The sequence below is a fragment of the Takifugu flavidus genome, chromosome 3, assembly GCF_003711565.1.
Source record: "Takifugu flavidus isolate HTHZ2018 chromosome 3, ASM371156v2, whole genome shotgun sequence".
NCBI lineage: Eukaryota > Metazoa > Chordata > Actinopteri > Tetraodontiformes > Tetraodontidae > Takifugu > Takifugu flavidus.
Window position 1 is genome coordinate 10,297,349 of NC_079522.1, and position 22,912 is coordinate 10,320,260.

General features: G+C 49.0%; 2 protein-coding genes across 2 annotated transcripts; one reads left to right on the top strand and one right to left on the bottom strand.

The window, feature by feature from the left end:
* The first annotated feature begins 1,078 nt into the window (after window positions 1-1,078).
* On the top strand, window positions 1,079-3,461 carry LOC130522850 (aurora kinase B-like). The gene is made up of 9 exons (XM_057027622.1): window positions 1,079-1,177; window positions 1,637-1,675; window positions 1,779-1,860; window positions 1,941-1,986; window positions 2,081-2,269; window positions 2,353-2,491; window positions 2,578-2,726; window positions 2,818-2,992; window positions 3,071-3,461. Exons 1-9 carry the CDS (start codon window positions 1,172-1,174, stop codon window positions 3,242-3,244), a joined length of 999 nt encoding a protein of 332 aa, XP_056883602.1. The 5' UTR covers window positions 1,079-1,171; the 3' UTR covers window positions 3,245-3,461.
* Window positions 3,462-4,390: 929 nt separating this feature from the next.
* LOC130522846 (plakophilin-4-like) lies at window positions 4,391-18,779 on the bottom strand. Its single transcript, XM_057027614.1, has 22 exons — window positions 18,236-18,779; window positions 17,739-17,894; window positions 14,000-14,112; window positions 13,651-13,685; window positions 13,334-13,450; window positions 12,783-12,937; window positions 12,278-12,713; window positions 11,490-11,660; window positions 11,121-11,322; window positions 10,759-10,891; window positions 10,124-10,337; window positions 9,526-9,709; window positions 8,233-8,350; window positions 7,539-7,733; window positions 7,281-7,454; window positions 7,066-7,216; window positions 6,515-6,707; window positions 6,344-6,428; window positions 6,137-6,254; window positions 5,925-6,056; window positions 5,758-5,831; window positions 4,391-5,642 (listed from the first exon to the last, which is right to left on the bottom strand). The coding sequence occupies exons 2-22, from the start codon at window positions 17,841-17,843 to the stop codon at window positions 5,385-5,387; spliced, it is 3,363 nt and encodes a 1,120-aa protein (XP_056883594.1). The 5' UTR covers window positions 17,844-17,894; window positions 18,236-18,779; the 3' UTR covers window positions 4,391-5,384.
* Window positions 18,780-22,912: the final 4,133 nt, after the last annotated feature.

The following is a 22,912-nucleotide window of genomic DNA, read 5'->3' on the forward strand; positions in this document are numbered from 1 at the left end:
CGTTCTTACGAACAAATTTGTTCTTAAGTCCCACTTACGAACATTTTACGAAGATTGTGGCATTCACCAATTTCTTCTTATCCTGGATTTATTCGTAGGTAAGAACAAATCCTACGAACACTCAGGAGTACTCTTGTTGGCATGGTTGTGTTTTCTTCTCTTGTGCAGTTCAATAAAATTCAATATTACAATGATAATTCTGTCATATTTATTTATTTATTTGTTTATTTCCTATTTTTGGTGATTTACGGAGAATTTTAAAATTACGTAAATGTGCCAATGACTTAACATTAATCAACCAAATTGGAAACCATGCCAAAACTGTCTTTTTATTTGATTTTATCTTGATTTATTTTATTAGGGGATCGAGGATATGCCCTGGTTGTTGACACCACTGACCAACCCTCAGACTCCACAGGAGTTTTATTCAATCAGATGCATGCGCGCAGTCGCTCCACCATTGAACGCACCATCGGCATGTTAAAGGGGCGCTGGATGTGTTTGGACACAGAGCCACAACCCCGTGAGGATGTGCGTCCTGACGCAATGATGGGGCCAGACTGCAGGCACGCGGTTCACGTTCGAGCGCGATTAATTGCCCGTTTGTGAATAACATGCATTATTGTCACAATCCGAGCACAGCTTTTACACGTTTATTTTTTTTACATTCTTCTTTTTTTACATTCTCGTTGATTTCTTTAAGCGTGTTGGCTATAGTCATCAGGGTTGAGGCAATTTTATCAAGCGTGTTAGCCATCCTTTCTTGATTGTTCAACACGGCGTCAGAAATCAGGCGTGGAGAGGCAAGCTTTGGGCATTTCGCTTTGGGCATTTGGCTGCTTTTTGCTCTGTCTACAGGGTCCTGCTGCAGTTCCTTTTATGGGCATTAGTGGGCGGTGACTTATGCTAATCGTATGTTAATTAGACTCACCTGGCACGCGCTTTCAACTTACGAACAGATGGCATTCATCAATCTAAGAACACAGCTGCGAACAATTCTGGGGCTTACGAACGCGTTGGTGAATCCGACTCCACCAATGAAATGCTGAGCACGTGCATCAGACCAACCAATCGTCTTCGGCTTCTGCATTTAAAAACAGGCGGCCGCGGAAGTTGGAAAAATAAAACGGGACTGTCTTAACTAAAGCTATCGTCTTTTAATTTCCCTGCAATGCAGGTAAGGTTTTACGTTTAAATAAATAAATAAAAATAATCTACCATGTTGAAGTTAAATAAGTGAAGCGCAAGAACTTATGCTTACGAGAGTTTTCCTAAAGCATATCACAACATTTTAAGTAGACCTAACGTTAACAATAGTTGTGTAGCCGGAACTATCCGAGTTAGCTTGTGTTGCATATAAATAATTATCAGTAACTCTTTGCACAAAAGACATTATTTATAGTCTCATAAATCCCCTGGTAGTACAACGGTTCAGTTTATTGTTCTCCGCAGTGTGCCTCACATGTGGCAAATCTTCCAACGCTAACCATAGCTAGCGTTAAATAGCAGCCCATTGTGCTATTATTCTTTCCAAAATTGCACATATGTTCTCTTAAAACCGTAGACCGTTAGTCACTTCGATTCTGTACATCTAAATTTTGTCCGTTGACATTCATGCATTTCCTCCCATGAACAGAACAAGGAAAACTATGACCCAAAAAGTCACACACGAACGGTAAAGTGTAATGGGTCTAACCCATTAGTCTGTTTTTGGAAAATTCCCATTTCAATGATCAGTAAGATGTAAAGTCACAGTTTTGGTTTATTTTTACTGTTAGTTCACAGCCCCTATGACGCTGGGTGGACCTCAACGTGTTCAGGTGAAGCCACGAGCAGAAATGGATAGAAGTGCCATCACAGGTAATATTGCTCTGCCTGGAATAACAAGACTTGCACTCCTTGAGAAATATCCTTGCATAAATAGAATTGTTCCTTTTAAGGCCCTGGGAGGGAGTGTGTTCCCTCATCCTCCACCTCATCCACAAGGTAAGTTTGTTCAGCCACATAAGTTGCATGTTTTGCAGTTGTATACTTGCCTTTACAGGCAATCATTTAATTGGTACTTTTGTGCTCTCCTCAGGAAACTCACAATTGATGACTTTGACATTGGTCGACCGTTAGGAAAGGGCAAGTTTGGAAACGTCTACCTTGCTAGAATTAAGAAGCTGGAAGCTATTGTGGCTCTGAAGGTGCTATTTAAGTCCCAGATGGAAAAGGAGGGTGTGGAACATCAGCTCAGAAGGGAAATTGAAATTCAGTCACATCTCAAGTGAGTTCTCACATACTTTCACTCAGTTTTAGTGATTCATCATTTTCATACCTTTGTCCAATTGTAATTTCTTTTCCCCTCAGGCATCCCAATATCTTGCGCTTCTACAATTATTTCCATGATCGAAAAAGGGTGTTCTTGGTGCTGGAGTATGCACCACGTGGTGAAATGTACAAGGAGCTGCAGAGATGTGGGAGATTTGATGACCAGCGCACAGCCACGGTAGGACTTGTCCATTCCTATGCGGTATAACAGTTTAAGCCATAGTGTGGAACTTTTGTATTTAAAATGACGTAAATCCTTTTTAGTACATGGAGGAGATATCCGATGCACTGCTCTATTGCCACGAGAGAAAAGTGATTCATCGTGATATAAAGCCAGAGAATCTCCTCCTTGGGTACCGTGGAGAGTTGAAAATTGCCGATTTTGGTTGGTCTGTCCATGCGCCTTCTCTTAGGTGAGAAACAACATGTTACGTTTTCATCTGGGTCATACAAACTATTGCTATCTCACTTTCCCCCTGTTCACCTCTTTGTCTAAACCTACAGACGCCGTACAATGTGTGGGACACTGGACTACCTCCCTCCAGAGATGATTGAGGGCCACACTCACAGTGAGAAGGTGGATTTGTGGTGCATCGGGGTCCTCTGTTATGAGTGTTTAGTTGGAAATCCACCATTTGAAACTACAAGTCATTCAGAAACCTACAAAAGAATCACAAAGGTTGGTGCTGGTAAAATGTTTAAAAAAACAAAACAAAAACATTACTACTAAACTACTTTAAATTTCTGCTGTTTCAAGGTTGATTTGAAGTTCCCTAAAGCTGTCTCCGATGGCGCACGGGACCTGATCTCAAAGCTGCTCCGTCACAATCCAATTGATCGTCTCACACTGCAGAATGTTATTGATCATCCTTGGGTGCGCTCCAACTCCCGCCGAGTCCTGCCCCCCACCTGCCCAGCCAAGAAATCCTGAGCCTTAAACTTTATGGTTCCATGTTTTGAGTCAGTGCCATTGGCTTCAGACTGCTATTCTAGCACATTTTATCACACACACACACACACACACTTTTTATATTGTATAGGGTGATGTTATTATCTATGTCTAGTATGTTGTGCAGATTTTTGCTCTTTCAAGCTTTTAAAATCCAGTACTTTTTTTTTTTTGTTCTCCAAATTCTCTCTGACACCAAAATTCTACTGTTAAACGGCCTCAATCTGTTTCATCACTTATAATCGTATAAGATTAAGGGTTTGAGTGGAAACCATAGTTTGTTTTCCCAAAAGCTATACTTTAAAGCTTCAAATATTACGATTAAAGTGTCCTGCTCTTTTTAATGGTTGGTTTGCAGTCCCTATTGATACTATACAGAAACAAGTTAAACCTATGGGCATATGTGGTAGTGATCAAAGTCATTTATGTTGTACAGTATATTGGCATTAATGTAATTTTTGTAACTTCTCAAATTTATTTGGAATTCTTGTTTGGTTTTGGCAACCAAATTAAATTATAACAACCACCTTATTTGAGGTTTATACATCCTTTAATCTTTGCAGCTGTGTTTGTGGTTTGAAATACCACATCTAGTTATAGTTTAACCCTCCGAAGCTTTGGGAGGGGACACGGCCCCCTCCAGCAGGACTTGAACGCTGCTCAACCAGCGATGTACGGTCGCGCTCTTTCCCACAAGGCCACCGGGGCTTCGAACAGAGCTCCTTATGGGCCTTTTGAATTTCAAGCTGGAGAATTCTTAAGTTAAAATTGAACAACATGAGAGTTGAACCATCAGAAGTGCATTCACACACAAGAGCTATCCTTGTATCTTTGTGGGGACTTTCTAATGTATTCACCGGTCCCTGACTAATAATCACAACTAACCCCCAATTCTAACCTCAACCATAAAAGTACCTCTCAACCTTTAAACAGACTTTTGAAAATGTGAAGATCAGAATGTCCTCACTTCCCACAAAGGTCCTCGTTTTTTTTTTTTGTCTTTTTTTTTACAATAATACACACTCTCCTTGTAGGAAGGATGTTTTCCTCACTTGTGGCCTCGGTCCTTCGTACCTTCACCTCTGTTTGCCTTCAAAAATATTTTAAACTATAAGACAGAAAAGTTAGTTGTTTTCTGGTCATGGTTTCATCTTTAATCTCGATACACAGATTTCCCTCAGTGATATTGCACATTATCTTCATCAGGTTGGGACAGAACAGACATTATTTGGCTCACGAGTAAAATTAACAAAAATAATAAATCATAGAAAACTCATCTTCACACAGTCACATAGAAAGTTCTACTGGGGCACAACAGTGTAACAGGACAGTCCGATCATGTCGTCTGTACAAAGATTTTCACGTTTTTCACATATTTCACACACTACGAGATACTGCACACAGAAAAGCCACCGGTGACACGTGTGACCCGCTTCTCTGAGGCTCTGATGGCTGCCGATGGTGGCGAAGGATATTTAAACTGCACATATTTACTGATGCGAAGAAAACCGACCTCCACGACTGTGAGATTCAGCAGCTTTAAACTGACAAATGGAAGCCAGACCGTGCTCGTAAAAATGCAGATAAATTTTTAGTTTATGCTTCACAAAACAAAGTGTCAAAGCCTCAAAAAGTGTTCACCAAATCTGAGAATTAGTGTTCATTCAAATCTGAGAGGAGCGATTAATTTTAGTTTTGGATTGGTCCTAACTTTTATACTTAATAAAAGCATATTTTTATGAAGATGAACCTTCACAAGGCAGAATGCCACTGTGAAAATAACTACATTTCCCATAATGCCAGAGGTTCCACTGGCGTTGAAAGAAGCTAAAGTGATGCAGGAACAGAGAAAGATAAAGAAAACTAGTTCATAGCGCACGCCGGGGGCCACCAGCAGGGGGCGCCATTTAGCAACTGCTTGGTTTATTAGAAGACTAGAAGCTTTCTAGGTTTTCAAATAAAATAAAATAAAAAAAAGAATTTCGTGTTTATCTGCATTGTTATCTTCACAGTCAACCAGCCAAGTCAGGGCGAGTGTTCAGATCAACACACAAACACTCGCATAGTCCACGTTTAGCGAAACTAGTCGTAAACTAAAGGCGTAGACCGCTGCGGGGTTGTTTCACACCCAGGAATCGGGGGAGCCACTGAACTTGTCCCCCCTGCTGGAAGGCCTCCGTGTGGTGGAGTAGAAATCGACATAGTTGGTTTTGGCTTTGAAATGGAGCGACTGGCCAGCGTAGCCATCGGGAGAGGAGGGGGTGAGGCGGCCCGGCTCGTCCTCGTAGTGCTCCTCGCTGTAGCCTTGCGGGGATGACAGGTACATTCTGTAGCTGTTGTAGTTCTTCCTGTCAGGTTCATCGTAAAATGGCTCTGTGTGCTGGAAGGAGCATTCAGAGGTAATTAGCATGGCGCCAAGCAGCTGCCACCAAGGTTTTGTGCTGGCATCACATGACCACGCATGACTGGAACTGGTGATGAAAGAAAACTCTCACCTGGGACCTTCTCAGATCCTCCCCTGACTGTGACGAGTACGTTCCAATGAAGTACGGAGGTTTCTTCTCGGACCCTGATGTCCAACAGGACCAACAGAAGAACAGCAGAACTTAGACAAATGACAAAGCTCCCGACACACATCCCTGAGGAACACCACAGAGCAAACCTGTGTGCTGCCGCTTGTGTAAACTGTTGTCCTCGTAGAACGTGTCCAGTTGCATAGATGACTGCGCTCTCTGGTAGTTAGAACTGTGTCTCCTGAAGCCCAGCATGGCTGGCGAGGACGTGGCGCTGCCCCCTGAGGAAAAACACAGGTCTAAACAGGAAGTTCTGCCTCTTCCGGACGCAGCGTTTGACAGCCGGGGCCGATCGAATCACCTGAAACGATGACGGGTGACGTCCGCATGGGGCTGGTGGGCAGCGCGGGCTGCGAGAGGTACCGGTCTCGCTCCAGAGTGGAGACGGGCGTGACAAAGTGGGTGTAGTTCCAGCCATCCTGCACAAAAGGCTTCGGTAAACTACCGACGGCAACCCACACAGAAGCCGGAGCGCACCGAAACCCCAGGAGGTCCTGCGGGTCCTCACCTGTTTGTACAGGGTCCTCAGCTCCCTGTACTGCCACAGCGTGTTCAACACCTGAGCTGCTGCCTTCACCACCTTCATCGAGTACCTGCGCCGCCATCAATCCCATCATCAGGACACACCTTCACCTGCTGTGCCTCATTAAGGGGCTGCAGACGTGCTTGTGCTTCCTACCCTTTCCCCCGGCCTTTGCTGATCTCCACCAGCTTCTCTATGCCGCCGCTGTCGGCTAAAGCTTTGGCGTTCTCCATGTTTCGGCTGGTGACCTCGTGCAGCGTGCAGCACACCGACGCCACCGTGTCATCTGAGAGCACCGATGGACTGTTGCCAGGTAACCGGTTCACCAGGTCCCGCATGGCGTACTTACCTGACGAGGGAGACGGACACGGTGAGACCGATAAAGATATTCTGGGGTGCCGAGACACCCAAAGGTCGACACAAGTCTGACTTTAAACCACACAGTTCACGTCTCGTGATACATCCATGGCAACATACGATCGTTAGAACTGTTATCAGGTTTGAACCAGCTGGTTTTTAGCTATTATCACCTGTTCTCCACAGGGGGGCGCTGCAGCCCCGGTGTTCGAGACTCAGTGAGATGAATGGGGGGAACTGAGCCATGGGGGGGCAGGAGTCCTCGTTTCAGCTCATTTTGGTTCAAATGACAACGTGTGTGTGTGTGTGTGTGTGTGTGTGTGTGTGTGTGTGTGTGTGTGTGTGTGTACCAATCAGCTCCTTATTGCGACTGTCCAGGGCCATGTTGCGAAGCGCCGTGGCCACGGAGCAGACGACGCGGTCGTTGTCCATCCTCAGCAGCTCCACCAGGATGGGGAGACCTTTTTCTTTCCGCACCGCCGCTCGGATGTAAGCTGAGAACTGAGCACGCCGTGCGTTAAACTCTGCGTTACAGTCGGACCGAAGCAGTCGGAGCGCCACACACCTTCCAGTTCCCAGCGGACAGGTTCTGCAGGGAGCCCGCGGCGCCCTCGAGCGTGGCTGGATTGGAACTCTCAGCGAGCAGGTTGAGGTACGGCTTCACCACCACCGGGTGCCACAGAAGCTCCGCCCCTCTCATAGGCTGAGACAAACCCGGGAACGGTCCCACGCCATCCCACTAGAACAAACACATTAGCTTAGCATCGTTCATTTAAGCATTTAGAACATTTTAAACAGTTGATTTCTGGTATTTATTGATGACCTTCTCATCGGGCCAGCCACCCCTCTTGCGGCCCCGCCTCCTTTTGCCCCAGCACAAGTAATCCAGCTCCTTGACAGGGGAGGAGAAGCCCAGCAGGTTGTCCAGCTCCTGGTTTCCGAGGAGACGAGAGGAGGGCATCTCCACCTCCAGACGATAGGAGAGGTTCCTCAGGGTACAGACGCTGTTCTCCACGATCTGGCGTGAGACGGGAGTGTGTTCAGCAAAGACAATCTCACAGTTAATGGCCAGGACCAGGACCAGGACCAGGACCAGGACCAGGACCAGGACCAGGACCAGGACCAGGTACCAACACATGAGCCACCTAAACCCAATAGGAAGTCTCCCACTTTGCCTTCTGTCATTTTTCTTTTGATTTTAACCAGATTCCTTTGGATGATTCACCTTTTCTAAACATGTAGTTTGGAATTCTTAACAAGAACAAAGATTAAAATCCTTTAGCGAATTCCACCATAATGAGAAATTATTCTAACATGAGGCAGCAATAACTGCTGTCATGGCAACCATGTGGACTTGTAACGCCAAAGGTGTGTGGGAAGGGTCAGGCCTGGTTTAGATTAAGGTCAGGGGTGATGGTTAGGGTGAGGAGCTGGAGGATGTTCATGGTTATGAAAGTTCTCATAAAGATAGAAATGCAATGGTGTGTGTGTGTGGGGGGGGGGGGGGGGGGGGGCACCTTGCTGTCATAGTCCGCCGTGTTGACACAGACTTTGAGGATGTGAAGCAGTGAATCTACCAGACCTTCACAGCAGCGCAGCTGACTCCTCGCCTCCTCTCCTGCTGAGCTCAGGTTCCTAACAAACACACACACACGCACACGCACACACACACACACGCACACGCACACAGACTCAGCTGCAGTGTGTACTGTATCCCAGAGCCTGGCTTTAAAAACTGCCTGGAGACAGTAAAGGAGGAGCTGATCATCCAATAGGAAGGTCCAGCTGCTGCCACGCGCTGACAACAGTCGACGGCAGGAAAATCCCACAATGCATTTCTATACCATTAATCTACAGCCTCGGCGGGAGGGCGGAGGGATGTTGAATGCTGGTTTCCTCTCCAGCTGGAAGCAGATCATCAGCTTCCACGATGCCGTCAGGTGACCACGGCTGCTAACGAGGTGGTCAATAACGGCGCTCGTCTCTTGAACCAGAAATATAGTAGCTTGGCAGCAGGAGCAGGTGTGACACTACCAGGGGCTAGAACTGCTGTGTCAGGGTTAAAAAGCCGGGCTACAGACTCCCTGTGGGATATTCGTTAGCTTTAGCACATAATATAAAGACATGCTGAGCTTTGGCAAACATCCCCTGGCTGGCAGACGTTTATCCAGGAAACATCATCTTGGTCAATATTAGCTCGCTGTTTTTCCACCTACCTGTAAAAGATGTTACTTTCTTTAGCTAGCTTAAATTGGCTAGCAGTGCGGGAGCACCGTTGTAACAGATGATTGGATTTGTTAGCTACCAGGGATAGAATCTGCTGACAACCGTTAGCTTCCCCTGGCTTGTGATGCTCGGTACAGGCAGAGGTTAGCTAGCTGTGCGACAGCCGTTGACTAGCAAACACAAGCTGCCGGTGGCAGGCGTGGTGGAGCTCTGCCAGTGTTTTTGGCTGGTGCTGGTAGATGTTGTCTGACTGGGACGGATATTCCAGTCATTCCCACGCAGTTGATTTACTTCCCATTTCCTCCGCGCGGAGACCTTCATGACTTAAAATTGACAGCAGGCAGTCAAAAGGGAAACCGCTGCATCGCTAAGTGAGCTGACCACAGCAGTGTGGAGGTGACGGAAGAAAACAGAAGGATCTGAAGCTCCACAAACATCTGCGCTCAAACACACTCAAATCACCGATGCCGTCGCAGGACTGCGGCTCACTTCTGTTGGTGAGTCTGGCTGACAAACACGACGGTGGAATCAGAGGAGGCGTCAGCGGAGGCACCGCGGAGCACAGAGGGTGCGTTGGTTTTTACCTCAGACAGCCGGTGGTGTTGCGTAGCAGCATGGACGACTGGAACTTGACCCTGTGGTCGTCCCGCTGGGAGACGCTGCTCCAGCCTGAGTGCGGGATGACCACCGTGTTGGTCAGCGTGGTCAGCGCGTCGCGGATGATGGTCATCTTCACAGCGTCACATGAGGACAGGTTCCAGAGGACGCCTGAGATGAGCAGAAGAGGGTCCATCTGTGTGGCTTTGAATGCCCAAAAACTGGCCACAACATCACAAAGTTGCATCCAAAATTATTTGTTGATTCAATTTTAAGTTCCAATTTCTCCATTTTAACACAAGTGTGAAAAACACGATCCTAAAGTTCTGCGGCAAACTGAACAAGCGGTTGTCATTGGCTGTCAGCCACTTCCTGTTTCCAAACACGTTAGCTTAGCATCTGTCCGGAGGATTGCACTGACGACACCTCCCACAGACCAGCTGATCCACGCTAACGTGGCGTGGAGCTCCCGCGCACACACAGATTTCCCAGCAGGCATCTGTGACTCACTGTTTATTAGCTGTTATACTTCTGTTCTATTACCCATGATGCACTCTGCCAACACGTCAGTGGAAGCAGACGTACCGGTGACCAGCTCTCGCACTTCATTGTCAGTGGTTTTTCTGAGCAGCCGCAGCAGAGCCGGAACGCCCCCGCAGTTCCTCAGCGCCACCTTGTTGTTGTCGCTGGCTTTCCCGTAGACCAGGTTCCTCAGGGCCCCGCAGGCGCTCTTCTGGACCTCTGGTACTTTGTGGTCCAGCTGGTCCACCAGGTGCTGGATCCCGCCCAGGTGGCACACCTGAGAACCAGTCACACAGATACCAGACCTGAAGACATTTATCCACCTTCAGCCAGCTCGTGCAGTTCGACGCCCCTGAAACTGGAGCAAGTATCTGATACTTATTTGTATCTTTGAGTATTTATGAACATTCGTTCCTTTGATCTTCAACTGATCGTCTCACTTGGACAAACTTAAAAAAGTCACCTTCTGCTGAAAATCGGCGCTGACGAGTTTGTCGACACGCTCGTATTTTGGCAACTGCGGAGGATTTAACAGATGGAGCTTTGGCTCATCGTCTTGGCAAGAAAAACTAAAGTCACATTGTGAGCTGAGAATAAACTTTGGAAGGAAAAAAAATTGAAACGTTTCAGGGTGAAATCGCTGTAAAACACTGTGTTTCCGGTAGTTTCGTGTTTCACTCCGCGAGCCGCCGCCTCACCTCCACTTTGATCTGGTTGTCTCCGTAGCACAGGTGCTGCAGGTAGGCGGCGGCGTTGGCCTGCACCGACGGGAAGTGATGCTGCAGCATGTGGATCACCTCAGGAAGTTCGGGGTCGCGCCACGCAAATTCCCTGAAACGGACAGAAATGCATGCTACGCTAGGCTAAAATAAAACACAACAAAGGTTAGCATGCTAACCTGATAGATATAAGATTAGCTCAAGACCAGAAGTGAATTTCTGCTTATTTTATGATGATGGATATGTTTGTTTTTTTTACAAATTACTCTGGCCAAGAAGTAAAATGTCCTCACACAAGCTAACAGACAGCTTGTGAGTTAGTTTTATGAAGGGGTCGGTACCTGGGGTCCTTGTGGATGCTCTCGATGGACGGGGTACGAGTGGTGACCCGGTCCACCAGATCAGAGTGACGGTGGGAGAATACAGGTTCTCCAGAGAGCCTGTAGGAGTCCACGAACAGCCCCGCGTTAGCCAATCCATAGCTGCTTCTTTGGTATGGCAGAGTGCCGCAATGACTCAAGGTCCGAGGGAGGGTCCCCACACCTGAGGGGGGGTGAAAACGGATCAGGAGGCCAGAGAAATGGAATTAAAATCTTAAATTTAGAGAAATGCTGTTGAGGGATCCATAGAAAACAGCCAGGACCTGAAACATGGTCATTCTGTAGCATATCTGCAGGTTAATGTGTGTGTGTGTGTGTGTGTTGCAGTACCCGTGTTGCTCCTGTAGAGGGTGCCCTGGGCCTCGTGGGCGGGGCTGTGGTAAACGGGGCTGTGGAAGGTCCGCTCATCGAACACAGGAGTCATGTGACAGTCTGGAGACAACGGCGCCCTCAGCTCGGCGTCCATCTGCCCTGCGTGAGCGGCGTACGAGCTGTGAAGGCCTGCAGGGACAAAACACACACACACACACACACACACACACGTGCACACATGCACACATGCATGCGTGCGCTGTCATAATACAGCGTTGGAGTAAAACAGCAGATAATCACATGCTGACTTTCCAAAGGGGCTTTTTGATGAAAAACTACAGTATGTGGGTCAGTGGGAGGGGCTTATAGGAACAGAGAGCATGATGGGAAAGCGCATTCACGTCCAAGTTTCATTCAGCTAGCGATGACTTGTTTTTGCCTGAAATCATTCATCACGTGTCCGTGATTCAAATTTCTTATTCAAACATTTTCTAACCCGCTTGATCAAATATTAATCCAGATTATAATTTATCTGGTGCTCGACACATGTTGCTGCGCTTAAATGTTGGTCGTTGGCGTTAAAAACGGCTTCGTGGTCAACAAACAGCACATTAAAAATGAAATGACCTCATTAATGTTCCCACTCGCCGCGCTAACACGCTAGCTCTGATCACATCACCCCAGAAAAGGGCGGAAACAAAAGTGAAGATGGAAAAGCATCCGAAGGGACACATAAAGGTTCTTGGCGGTCTTCCGGTCCAGGAAGCGCGAGCTGTGGGATGGTTAGACGGAGTCATGTGACTGACCTATCAGGCTGTCGGGGCGGGGCAAAGCGCTCTTCTGGTAAAGCCCGTACGGGTCGGCTCCGTACACCAGCGGCTGGCTCTGTCGAGGCAGCGTGGTTCCGTAGTGCTGCGGGACCGCCGTCATTCCGGAACGCAGCGGGGAACCCATCAAGCCCCTCCCCTCCACCAGTGAGAAGGTGGAGCCAAGACGGCCACTCCCTCCTCTGTCCAGCGCCGGGATGCCATCGGTCGGGGACAGCGGCGAGGGGCAGGACGGCGGCATGCTGGTGCCGGGGAACACGGCAGCCAGAGGTTTGGGCTCGGAGAGAATCGGCGAGTCGTAGGTGCTGCCCTGAGACGTGCGCAGGGATATCCGGGACGGCGAGACGGTGCCGCAGCCTGGAGACTGACTGCTGGACGGGAGGGACGTCATCCGCCGCAACATCCGACTGGACAGCTGGGGAGAGGACGGGGGTGGTGCTGGGTGAACCGGCCCTTTAAAGCAGAGCTCCGTCATGAGGCTCACCTGCCCGGACGTCTGACCCTCGGCTCGTGGGCTCCTCGACAGCGAGGACCGGGGCTCTGTGCGCACCACGTTCTGGTTGCTATAGTGACTGACGCTGCTGTCCTGGTAACCGCTGTCGGAGTATGAGGTCATGTGGGCAGAGTGACCCCCGGAGCCTGGCGGGAGAGAGCGTTTAAACATCTTTGTTTTCCTACTCCTTAGATACGCGCGAGCGTGCACGTGCACGTGCACGTAGGCATTGAGCATCGGAGCTCCTGCAGCCTCTCCAGCTTCAGCACAGACACCAACCGTCCTCCAGCTGAGGAGCAGCGAGCATGCTGGGATATTTTTAACATTTCTGGAAGGTTCCACGGATGGAAGACAGGTCGAGAGGAACCGAGAAGCTCGGGAGCTGAATTTCAGCTGTATTTGGATATAAAGAGCATTCTGGGGTTGAAATCTGCCTAAAACACCTCAGATGAGGCTTTTTCTAACATTCTGAAGCAGGAATTCCTTGTTTTTGGTGTCTGAGGCTGCAGGAAGGAGCTGCTGCTCTTCAGAGTGGAACAGACCCTCACTGTCATGCAGGGAGGCGCAGTCCGGCTCGGGCGGGTAGAGTCCCTCCTCCCCCTCCAGGTGACGGCTCGGACAGCCCGACGCCTCCGCGGCTCCGCCCTGAAACTCTCCACCTGAAGTTCAACAGACACGCGGTTTAAAGCAGCATCGTCAGAAACAGACGCTGGTTCTAAACCAGGTGGGTTTGTGAAGATTCCGGTGGCTCCACTGGATATTTACAGCCTGAAACTGCGGGTAAACCACCCACATTAGGGCCACTCGCTTCCAGTCGGATGGTGAAAGCATAAAAACGGTGAAAGAGTTGAAAATATACCTGCAGATCTCCATGCGAACGACTTCTGAGAGGAACTTGGGTGGAGGAGCGAACGGGGAGGAAAGGAGAGGTGAATCAATAAAACGTGTCCGGGGAGACGTTACCAACCAACCAAAAACATGATGGCGCCTGCCAACAATCCTACACATGAAAATCAGCCTGCATTTATGTTTCCAGGAGTCACCTGACGACCTCTTGACCTTCAGACTGAAGGAAACTTTGACCTTTACAACATTCAGCATCACATTTGTTTGGTCACATCTGCGTGGCAGCAAATATAAACACTAAAACAGCTGTCGGATACTTCCTGTTTACGACATTTAGCGCCGCCATCCCTGGAGGAATCTACCTGCTACTGTCTCCTGCAGGAGACTCTGCTTCCAGCATGCACCTCTCCAGCTGGCTGGCCACGATCTGGCGTTCCTCCTCCAGCTCCCGCGTCAGTCTCTCAAACTGGAGCTCCTGTGAGGAGACACTAATGGCAGCGTTTACGCGGCTACAAGCAGCACGGCGCCGCCGTCTGAGCCCCGGCATTAAGAGCATTTAACGTCAGTCAGAATTAGAGCAGAAACTCTTTAGGAGTTCTGGTGGACTTGACTGATTCCAGGAGCTGCCAGGCATTTTTTAAACCTGTTAGCGGGTTTAAAACCAGTTTAAAAAAAAGCATTACAGCAGCAAAATTAAAAAGCAGAGCGTCTCAGCAGCTGTCACATGGCGACACAGAGAAAGACACGGTCCCATTTAAGGAAAAACAGGACAGAAAAGCAGGGATGAAACATGTTGTCATGGTAAAGGTGATGCAGTTGATGGTGCCACAGTCATACGGAGTTCCTCAGGGGTCAGGTCTCGGACGATATATAAAGATATAAAGTTCTACTAAACCTTCAAAGTAGATTATTGATATGCTGGGGGAACAGGATGTTCTGTATTTTAAACTCTCTTTAGGTGTTTTTTTGGTTCCATCTGTGTCATTTATGTTTTTTACTTCCCATTTTGGGGCTTTTTGCCCCGTGCTGGACGAGTAAAGCTAAAGATCCCCCGTCTCCCACCATCGCTGCTCTCCTGGCAGGTTGAATGAGGCCACATCGCGCACGTCGACCAAAGACGGTTAAGAGGCCCGATTTCTCTACGTTATTCTGAAAACCCGATCAGCAAATGGTCCGTTAACCGAGCAGCAGGGGAGCAGCGGCAGAATCCAGCCCAGCGCGTCCACAGCGGGAGTCGCCCCTGCCGCCGGCGGGCTGCGGTTGGACGCGGCGCCACAGGAATCACACGAGTTCTGGCCGGACCGTGACAACACAGCAGAACCAACGGATCAGGCCGAGCCTCGCACGGCCGAGCCCGTCCTCGCTGACATCACCAGGCGGCGGCGTGCGGCGCGACTCCGTCCCTGGAGGCGTGCCGCGGCGCCGTGACAGGGAGCCTCTGTTCTCCTGCTGTGTCGCTGCGGCGATGGCGGCAGGCTGGCGTTGGAGCGTGGTTGGAGAAAAACGGACCATCTCCATCTCCGGGTTTCTCATATTGTTTTATTTCAGGAAACAGTCGGCAGATTTGTTTCCTACCCGCCGTCTCCGAGATGAGAAACGGGGATTATTCCCACTTCTGCTGGGAAGCGGCAGATTTTGAGGCGTTCTGGGAGACGGCGTGGTTGTTAAATAAACTGGGCTTAAAGACCAAAGGGAGGACGAGCAGCTGGAGCTGGAGACAGCCTCAGATGTCTGATAAGAGCCGAAACGGAATCTAAGAGCAGCTTTTCTCTTCCCTTTTGACTTGGGAGCCAAAGAAGAAAAACGGGCCTCCCGTTGCCCCGCAGGCTGGTTTCCCGGCACAGTCTGGAGCCGCTGAGTCGTGCACGCGCTCTCTTTACAGCCACGGGGGGACGGACGCGCTCCGGTCCGGACAGATGTCGCACAGCAGGTTGGACCCTCAGATCCCCACCCTGAGGGTGTGACCCCTCCCTCAGCTCCGCTCAGGCTGTCTATCATCCAGGGTGTAGTTGTGTGCTCTTGGACACTGGTGTCACGGGGGGGGGGGGGGGGGCGCCCTGGCCTGACTCGGCGTTTGACTGCACTCGCTCCACGCTTTTGCTGCTCTGGCACGTCGGGTTTCATTCGACCGGCTGCGTATCGTGAAGTAATGAAGCGTCCCGATCTTATGGGCCGCACGTCTCCCAGGAACCGCGCTGTGATATACGAGACCCACACACGTTCAACAATTTTAATACCTCACTGGATTATTGATCCGTGAGTTTCATTTATTTTATTCCTTTTTATTTCAGTGGAAAGCATTTTACGGGAGGGGGGGGGGGTGAAGAATGTTTCCAGTCCTTGCATTTTGTCAGTTTGTTTTGTTTTCTTATTTGTCAAAAAGTTGTGACCATAAACTAAGTTGTCACTTGTATTGATCTTGGACATCGGGCCTATTTCAACACGAGGACAATAAGCAGCGCGTCAGCCTTAAAACCAGAAAGAGCGAACTTAGCTCCACAAAAGGTAATGAAATGGACCTCAAAGCACCATGAACACCCACAATTCTGTCAACCATTTCTGATATGAGGCCCAGACAGAATAACACAGCACTTCCTGCTTCACTTGATGAATTCGTGGATGTTTTCCCTCCACGTGTGACAAATCTGTGGGCAACCACAGCAAACGTTGCTAGGAGCTCTCCTGTTGATCACTCTCTCCCACCTTTAATGGGCTCGGCATTGAAAAGTAGCAGGCCCTGATGATGTGCTCCATTTAGCACGTCTCGTCTAACATTTCCATGGACACTCCAGCGCGTCACTGCTGGCATTTCAGCCCAGAGGCGAGTGGGAGACATTATACAGCCAGGCCACACAATGGCGTTACCAACCATGGCATTTAGCACCGCTAGTAGCCCTCAGCGGCTAATTCAAAGAAGAATCACAAATTCAAACATCCAATTCAAACATTCCATCCAAAGGGTAAACTCTCTGAGCAGCCAAACCCAGTCACACTACTTTTTTGATGAAAACCTCGCCTTTATTCTGTGATGAAAGCAGGTGCAGCGGAGTTACTTAACGTTCATCTTTTAAGACGCTTTTGTCTCAAACTAAGGGACAAACCAGGAAGCCATCAATATATGTTCTAGTTAAACATAAATAAAAACACAAATGACAAGCGATAGCCTGGGATTAGCATGCTAGCTGACAGGAAAGTGTGTTTGAGATATATTTATGACTCTTTAATGGAGGTTGAAGCAGGAAAAAACGACGCGGAGGTCGGTCGGGAAAACCTTTAAGTCTGGGGGAAAGATACCAAAACAGATCCCGATGAAGCCGACAGAAATGAGCCACCATTTATTTATTATTTTGTCTGGAAGAAAGATGTCAGATCTCTTTTTCTTTCACATCACAGGTCTTTAAATAGCAACATGCCCAGTTTGGTGTCACCCAGGGAGGAGAGGGAGTGTTGGGGGGAGGATGGCCGCCTTCCAGGTGTAATTAGGAGCAGAACAGACAGACTCCCACCAGGATGGAGGGACGAGGGTTTAAGTAACAGCAAAGACAGACGACAAGTTCACAGAGCAGCTCCGCGTGAATATGAACATCTGACGGCTTCCATGAGCATCAGAAACATGTCAGAAACGCTTCACATCCATATTCAGCAGCTCGAATCTGTCACACAAGGATTTAATCCTGCATCTCTGAACCGGAGACAACGGCCAAAAGACTTCAGCATCACCAAGATCACGAGTTCGGATCCCTGGTCTGATCCCCTCAGAGCCTTCAGAGAACTTTAACCACAGATGTGGAGATGAGCTCTAAACTGGGGGCAAATTAGAGATCACGCGGTGCAAAATAAAGAGAGCGAAATGGAGAATGGGAACACGTGAGGGGCGGCACGGATGCAGAGGGATGAAAACGGCAAACTTCCTCAAAAACGGGGAGGAAAAGGGGGGGTCTGGAGAGGATCAACAACACACGGAGGAAAATGTGGATGTGACATCATCAGAGAAGCTCTGGTAGATTACGGCTATCGGATCTTTGTAATCTACCAGATCCTGGTGGGATCCGCTGGCACAGGAAGGCCGATTAAAGGTGTGCGGGGTGCTGCTGGTGGTACCTGCTCTTTGACTGAAGCCAGGAGGTTGTTGGTGGTGTTCTGGGAGGCTGCCGCCTGACTGGGGGCCGCCACCGGCCCTCCCCCCTCCGCCTCCCCCTCCTCCATCACCCCGAAATGGTCCAGAGCTGCGCGGCTGCCTCGGCGCCCCCTCTGACCCTGCAGGAGAACAGGCAGCGTGAGCAACACACATCTGGCAGAGGTCTCACGTCCAGGAAGAATCCCGCACACATCCGCGCGACCTCGGCACCGCTGCACCGCGGACCCTCTGACACACACCACCGCACGGCCCCGCACGGCACCGCACGGCCCCGGCACCGGAGCGACACTCACAGCCGGTCACGTTCGGGATTTTTCCCGACAACCTTCATCGCCAGCCACACACAGCCTGTCAGTCAAACGCGCACATCAACCATTCCAAGGACGAGGTCACGCCGCCTCCGCCCGCGCCCGCGCCCGCGCCCAGCTGACCGCCCGCCCCGCCGGCCAGCGCCACTCACCGGCCAGATGTTGCGGTGGGAATCAGGCCACAGCTGGCTCGGTCCGTCCCGTTACGCGTCCATCCTGTCCCAGCAGGCGGCTCCTACATCCTGCACGCGCCGACACATAAAATCAACAACAAACGACGAAACACTCCCGTGCACGCGCGTCCACGCACACGCTCCGTGAGAGGTCCCCCCCCCCCGCCCCCTCCCTGTCTCCTCTGGTCCCGGTGCTGAGTTTCAACCGCGGCCGCATTCACGCGCACCGAGCAGCCGAGCAGCGTGACGTCAGCGTGCAGCGGTGGATCACGTCCTGATCGTCGGGATCGATCCGCCGCTGCGGCTCAAGAAGCGGCGTTCACGTGCGGCGCCGCGCAGCTCCTCGCGCAGACGAACGCTGCTGCCGCGAGGAGGACCGCCGCCTGCAGTCGTGTGCGCGTGCGCGCCTCTCCCCTCCCTCGCGCTGCAGGTGAACGGTCGCCCGCGTGGGACCCAAATGGACAATTAAAGGTGTAACATGAGCTGATTGTTTCCGAAAGCGAAGCTGGAAACGACGATCATGTAAAACCAGCCAGATCGCAGACGAAACACAATATCTTCCATCTTGAAAAATAATATTTGCAAGATCGTCTAGCAGAACTTGAAATCAAGTTCTTTTGATGAGTGTGATTGTTGGTGAACCGATGGCGCTGCGTTCAGGACTTGAACGTCTCCAGCCAGCGACCATCAGCCCGTCAGACATCTTTCTGGCTCGTTTAAAAGTGAAGTGGACTGAGAAATGGTGGCTCCAAAGCTGCACATCCCTCCAGGCGAGAGCCAGGATGTAAATACAGCAATGGACTCTGGGTAAAAACAAGATGGCAGCAGTGTGAAAGCGTCCTCACAGGCTCCGTCACGCTGTTGACAGTCTCTAAGTGTTGGAGACAGCCACCAATTGTTAGAAATACTCCTCATTTTAAATTAGCAGGAGGCCTGAAAGACCACACCAGCACACGTGTCCATGCACGTGCTTGTTTATTGATATAAAGTTGGATGTTTACAGAGGTCTTCTCTCAAACTGCTGCCGTCTTCAGCGTCCTTGTGTGGACAAACCAGAGGACCCTCCTGGAAACCTGCACCCCGAAATAAAAAAGCTTTGTTTCTTCTGAGTGCACGTGGTGTGAGGAGCGAACACGAGGAGCCTTTTCAGTTTTTTGGGGACAAACTCACAGCTTAAACCAACTGTAAGAGCTCCAGTTGACCAACGTCCCGGCAGGTCTCAAGTCCAAATGTCCCTTATCGGCTAAATGAGTAAAACCAGCGACGGTTCGGAGTCGTGCACGAGTCGCTGGGACTCAGGAATTTAAAAATCTCAACAGTGAAACTTTCCTGTGACCACACAGTCAAACTGTTGCCATGGCAACGTCTGTCTGGGGAGGCATTGTGCACTGATACAACACTCTCTTCTTGAGGAAAAGCTTTGGGGACTAACGTGGCTCTTTATTCTCCTGTTTTAATATTTGCTGGCAGCAAACTGTGGTCACAGAAAAGCTGGAAATACTCTAAAAACTAACGATATTTAGGTTTACGTGGACGGTTTAGTTCAGTTGGTGTCAAAATCCAACGTTTGTGGTTTAAAACTGATGGAAACAAGCGTGAACGTCGCCACAGGCAGCAGAACACATCACCTCAGCAGAAGCACTTTGCATGAGCACAAACACGTTTAAAACTTTACCGGCTCCTTCGTCAGCACGTCAGTGACGGCAACCAACAACTCAGACGTCTTTCAAATGGACAAACACAGAAATCAAAGACACAGCGAGGACAAACATGTCCACAGAGAGAAATAAATACAAGTTTGGCATAAACAGGAGTACAAAACCGTCAATAGATGAGTGGTTCTGAGAAAGAAGAGAGGCGTGTTTGTGGAGCCACGAACCGCATCCGCGTTACTCCAGCTGGTCCACGTCCTCCGTGGCGACGGTGCTCGTTTGTTCCGATGTCACACCTGGAAAAACACACGAGTGTCAACACAAAAATGTCCCACCGAACTACAAATGTCCGACGTGGCTCAGCAAGGCTCCATCAAGCCGCCAGTCAGGAAATTCACCCTTTTATTTTGTGATAATACCAAACCAACACTGAACACCATCAGTCATGGGGCGGGGCCACAGTCGATGGGCCACAGAGAAGCAGGAGAAGGTGTTCTGGTACTGGGGGGACGCGCCAGGACACCCTCAGAACACTGCCTCGGTGCCCTGGAGCAAGGTATCAAATGCCATCTGGGGCCCCTCAATGAGCTGGTGACTCAGTCACAGGTGTAGCCTGCCTTCCCCCTGATGCAGCTGGGATAGACACCTCTGGCAGATGTTGCCAGGTGCAACCTGAAAGAACAACCTGCATCAGCAAGGCGACGTCACAGCATTCTCTAGTCTTCTCAAGTATCAGTACTAATATTGCGAAGGGTTTGAAGATAGACGGGTGTTTATTGATGCTGCATACAAACACACAAACGTGCCTTGCAGCGATAGCATGAGATGTACTCGATTCCCAAAACGTAGGGATCAAAATCCAATTGTTTGTTGAAATGAGATACAGCATTAAGCTAGCACAGCGGAGAAAGTGCTAACAAGAACTCACCGGAGATTTGAACCAAAGTTTCCATCCTCTTTTTCGGCACTCCTTGTATCCTCTCACAAAACGACAGGATCGAGAGAAAAGCTTCGTCGACTTTAAATTACCGGAGTTTGTTCAGCTGCAGCCCCACGACCCACCACCGTTCCACTGACGCCCCCTGGTGGACCCAAGGGATCATTACAATTAAGGGCCGCAACAAAATATTATAGATAGATAGATAGATAGATAGATAGATAGATAGATAGATAGATAGATAGATAGATAGATAGATAGATAGATAGATAGATAGATAGATAGATAGATAGAACACTGACAGTGATGCTCTGTCCTCATGTGCTGAATATGCTGCTATGACAACGTGACGTGTTAAAGGTGCTGTCAGGACCAGCATCAGCACTGAACATCTATATTCATTGAACATTTACTGCTTGTACTGTTGAAACTGCCTTGAATGAATTAAATCTCTGATCACCTAAACAACAAATGCATTGCGTCATTTGTAAATGTGTGAAGTCTTTTCCAAACGGGTCTTGAAGGGCAAATATTAACCACAGTGTGTTGCTCATCTTGCTTGGAAGTGGGATTGAGCAGGCATCCATTGAGCAGTTCACCATTGGGATTGTGTTGAATTAAACCCCAGCGGACACACAAACACTGGCTGAGGAAGAAAAGTGTGAACAAGAGCTGAGCTGTGTTCCAGCACCTGGAATAATCCCTCTGACCGGCCGAAGCTCCATCTCCATTTAATATTCCATGCAAAAGTGAGGGGGACTCGACGGTTGACAGCTGAGCACAGTGATCGGGCAGGAACTCCCTCCACGGGATCCACTTCCTGGTTTCTGGTTGCAGGTGACGTCATCACGGCAGGATGAACGGGCGCCTGTTTTTCCGTCTTTTTCTTCAGTCTGACAGAAACATAAACATGACTGCAGCGTGTAGCGGCAGCACAGGGACCCAGTTCTGTTGGGTTTATTTTAGCGCAGGTGAGAGCCTGAAAGAATCTTCATCCTGGAGGAAAAAACCTGATGAAAGATGGAAAAACTCCGGTGAGATGTTTCAACACGTTTAAAGGAAAACTAAAGTTTGTCATTTAAGCTCCAGGTTAAATAAAGAAGTTTGAGATGCATTAGGAATTCTCAAAAACTCTGGTTTTGTTTGAGTTTTCTAACATTCATTAACATTATTTCAGCATTCTGAAGCTGCAGGAAACTCCCCGGTTCCTCCATAATTACAGGTTGAAGCCACTTTCATCAGGTTTTGCGACTTAGAAACTTTTTTTTTTGGGGGGGGGGGGGGCAGACGAGGACAGAGAGAAACAGACAAAACACACCTTCCATTACAAAGAGTTTAATCCCAAAAATAGGCGGTGTTTTCTCTGCTTTGAGTCGATGCGAGGCCACCGTATCTGCAGGGTTACTGAGGTGGTTCTGAGCGGAGCAGCTGTCATGCAAACATCTGGATACTGCAGAGAAAAGACGTGTTGCACACTGGCTGCAGGTCAGCTACGCCACACGCTGTCGTGGATGGAACAGAGGGAAACCACTGATTGGTTCCAGGAAGACGTCAACTGCAGCCTGACCATCGGCTGATCTCAGCGCGATCAGCTGATCCGGATCAGCTGCTCCGGATCAGCTGCTCCTCAGAACTAAAGTTCATAATCGCTCCTTTATGCTCCTTTCGGTGTCACTCCAGAAACAAGCTCCAATGTACGGAAGCCCGTGCCTGACAAACTTCATGGAAATCTAAACACGGGCAAATGTCCCTCAAGTCTGAAGATGATTCAGCAGCTCTGACCTTTTAAAATAACCTTTACAGTACGTTTAAATTAGTTTATTTACGGGTTTTTAAAAACAGACCTTATTTTTCACATTTATGGTTCGTTTTGCATCACAGCTAACCTTTTTATTAAAATTAACTGTTGTCAAAATGCTTTCATGATATTAATTTATTTCATTTTTGTTATTTTCTGATAAGTCTTATAGGTTTTTAATCATAGCTTTGGGCTTTTTTAATAGTAAAATGATGGGAAATAAATTAATCCTTCCATAAGTTCAAAATCTGAATGAAATAAATTGAACA

Excerpts from the sequence above, each read along its gene's own strand:
- LOC130522850 (XM_057027622.1), top strand. Across the intron at positions 2,270-2,352 it reads GAAATTCAGTCACATCTCAA|GCATCCCAATATCTTGCGCT; the intron begins GTGAGTTCTCAC and ends TTTTCCCCTCAG. Across the intron at positions 2,727-2,817 it reads GTCCATGCGCCTTCTCTTAG|ACGCCGTACAATGTGTGGGA; the intron begins GTGAGAAACAAC and ends CTAAACCTACAG.
- LOC130522846 (XM_057027614.1), bottom strand. The coding sequence starts at position 17,843 with ATGGAGGAGGGGGAGGCGGAGGGGGGAGGGCCGGTGGCGGCCCCCAGT. Across the intron at positions 13,686-13,999 it reads CCTGCAGGAGACAGTAGCAG|TTCCTCTCAGAAGTCGTTCG; the intron begins GTAGATTCCTCC and ends CCTCCACCCAAG. Across the intron at positions 12,714-12,782 it reads AGGGTCAGACGTCCGGGCAG|CTGTCCAGTCGGATGTTGCG; the intron begins GTGAGCCTCATG and ends TCCTCTCCCCAG.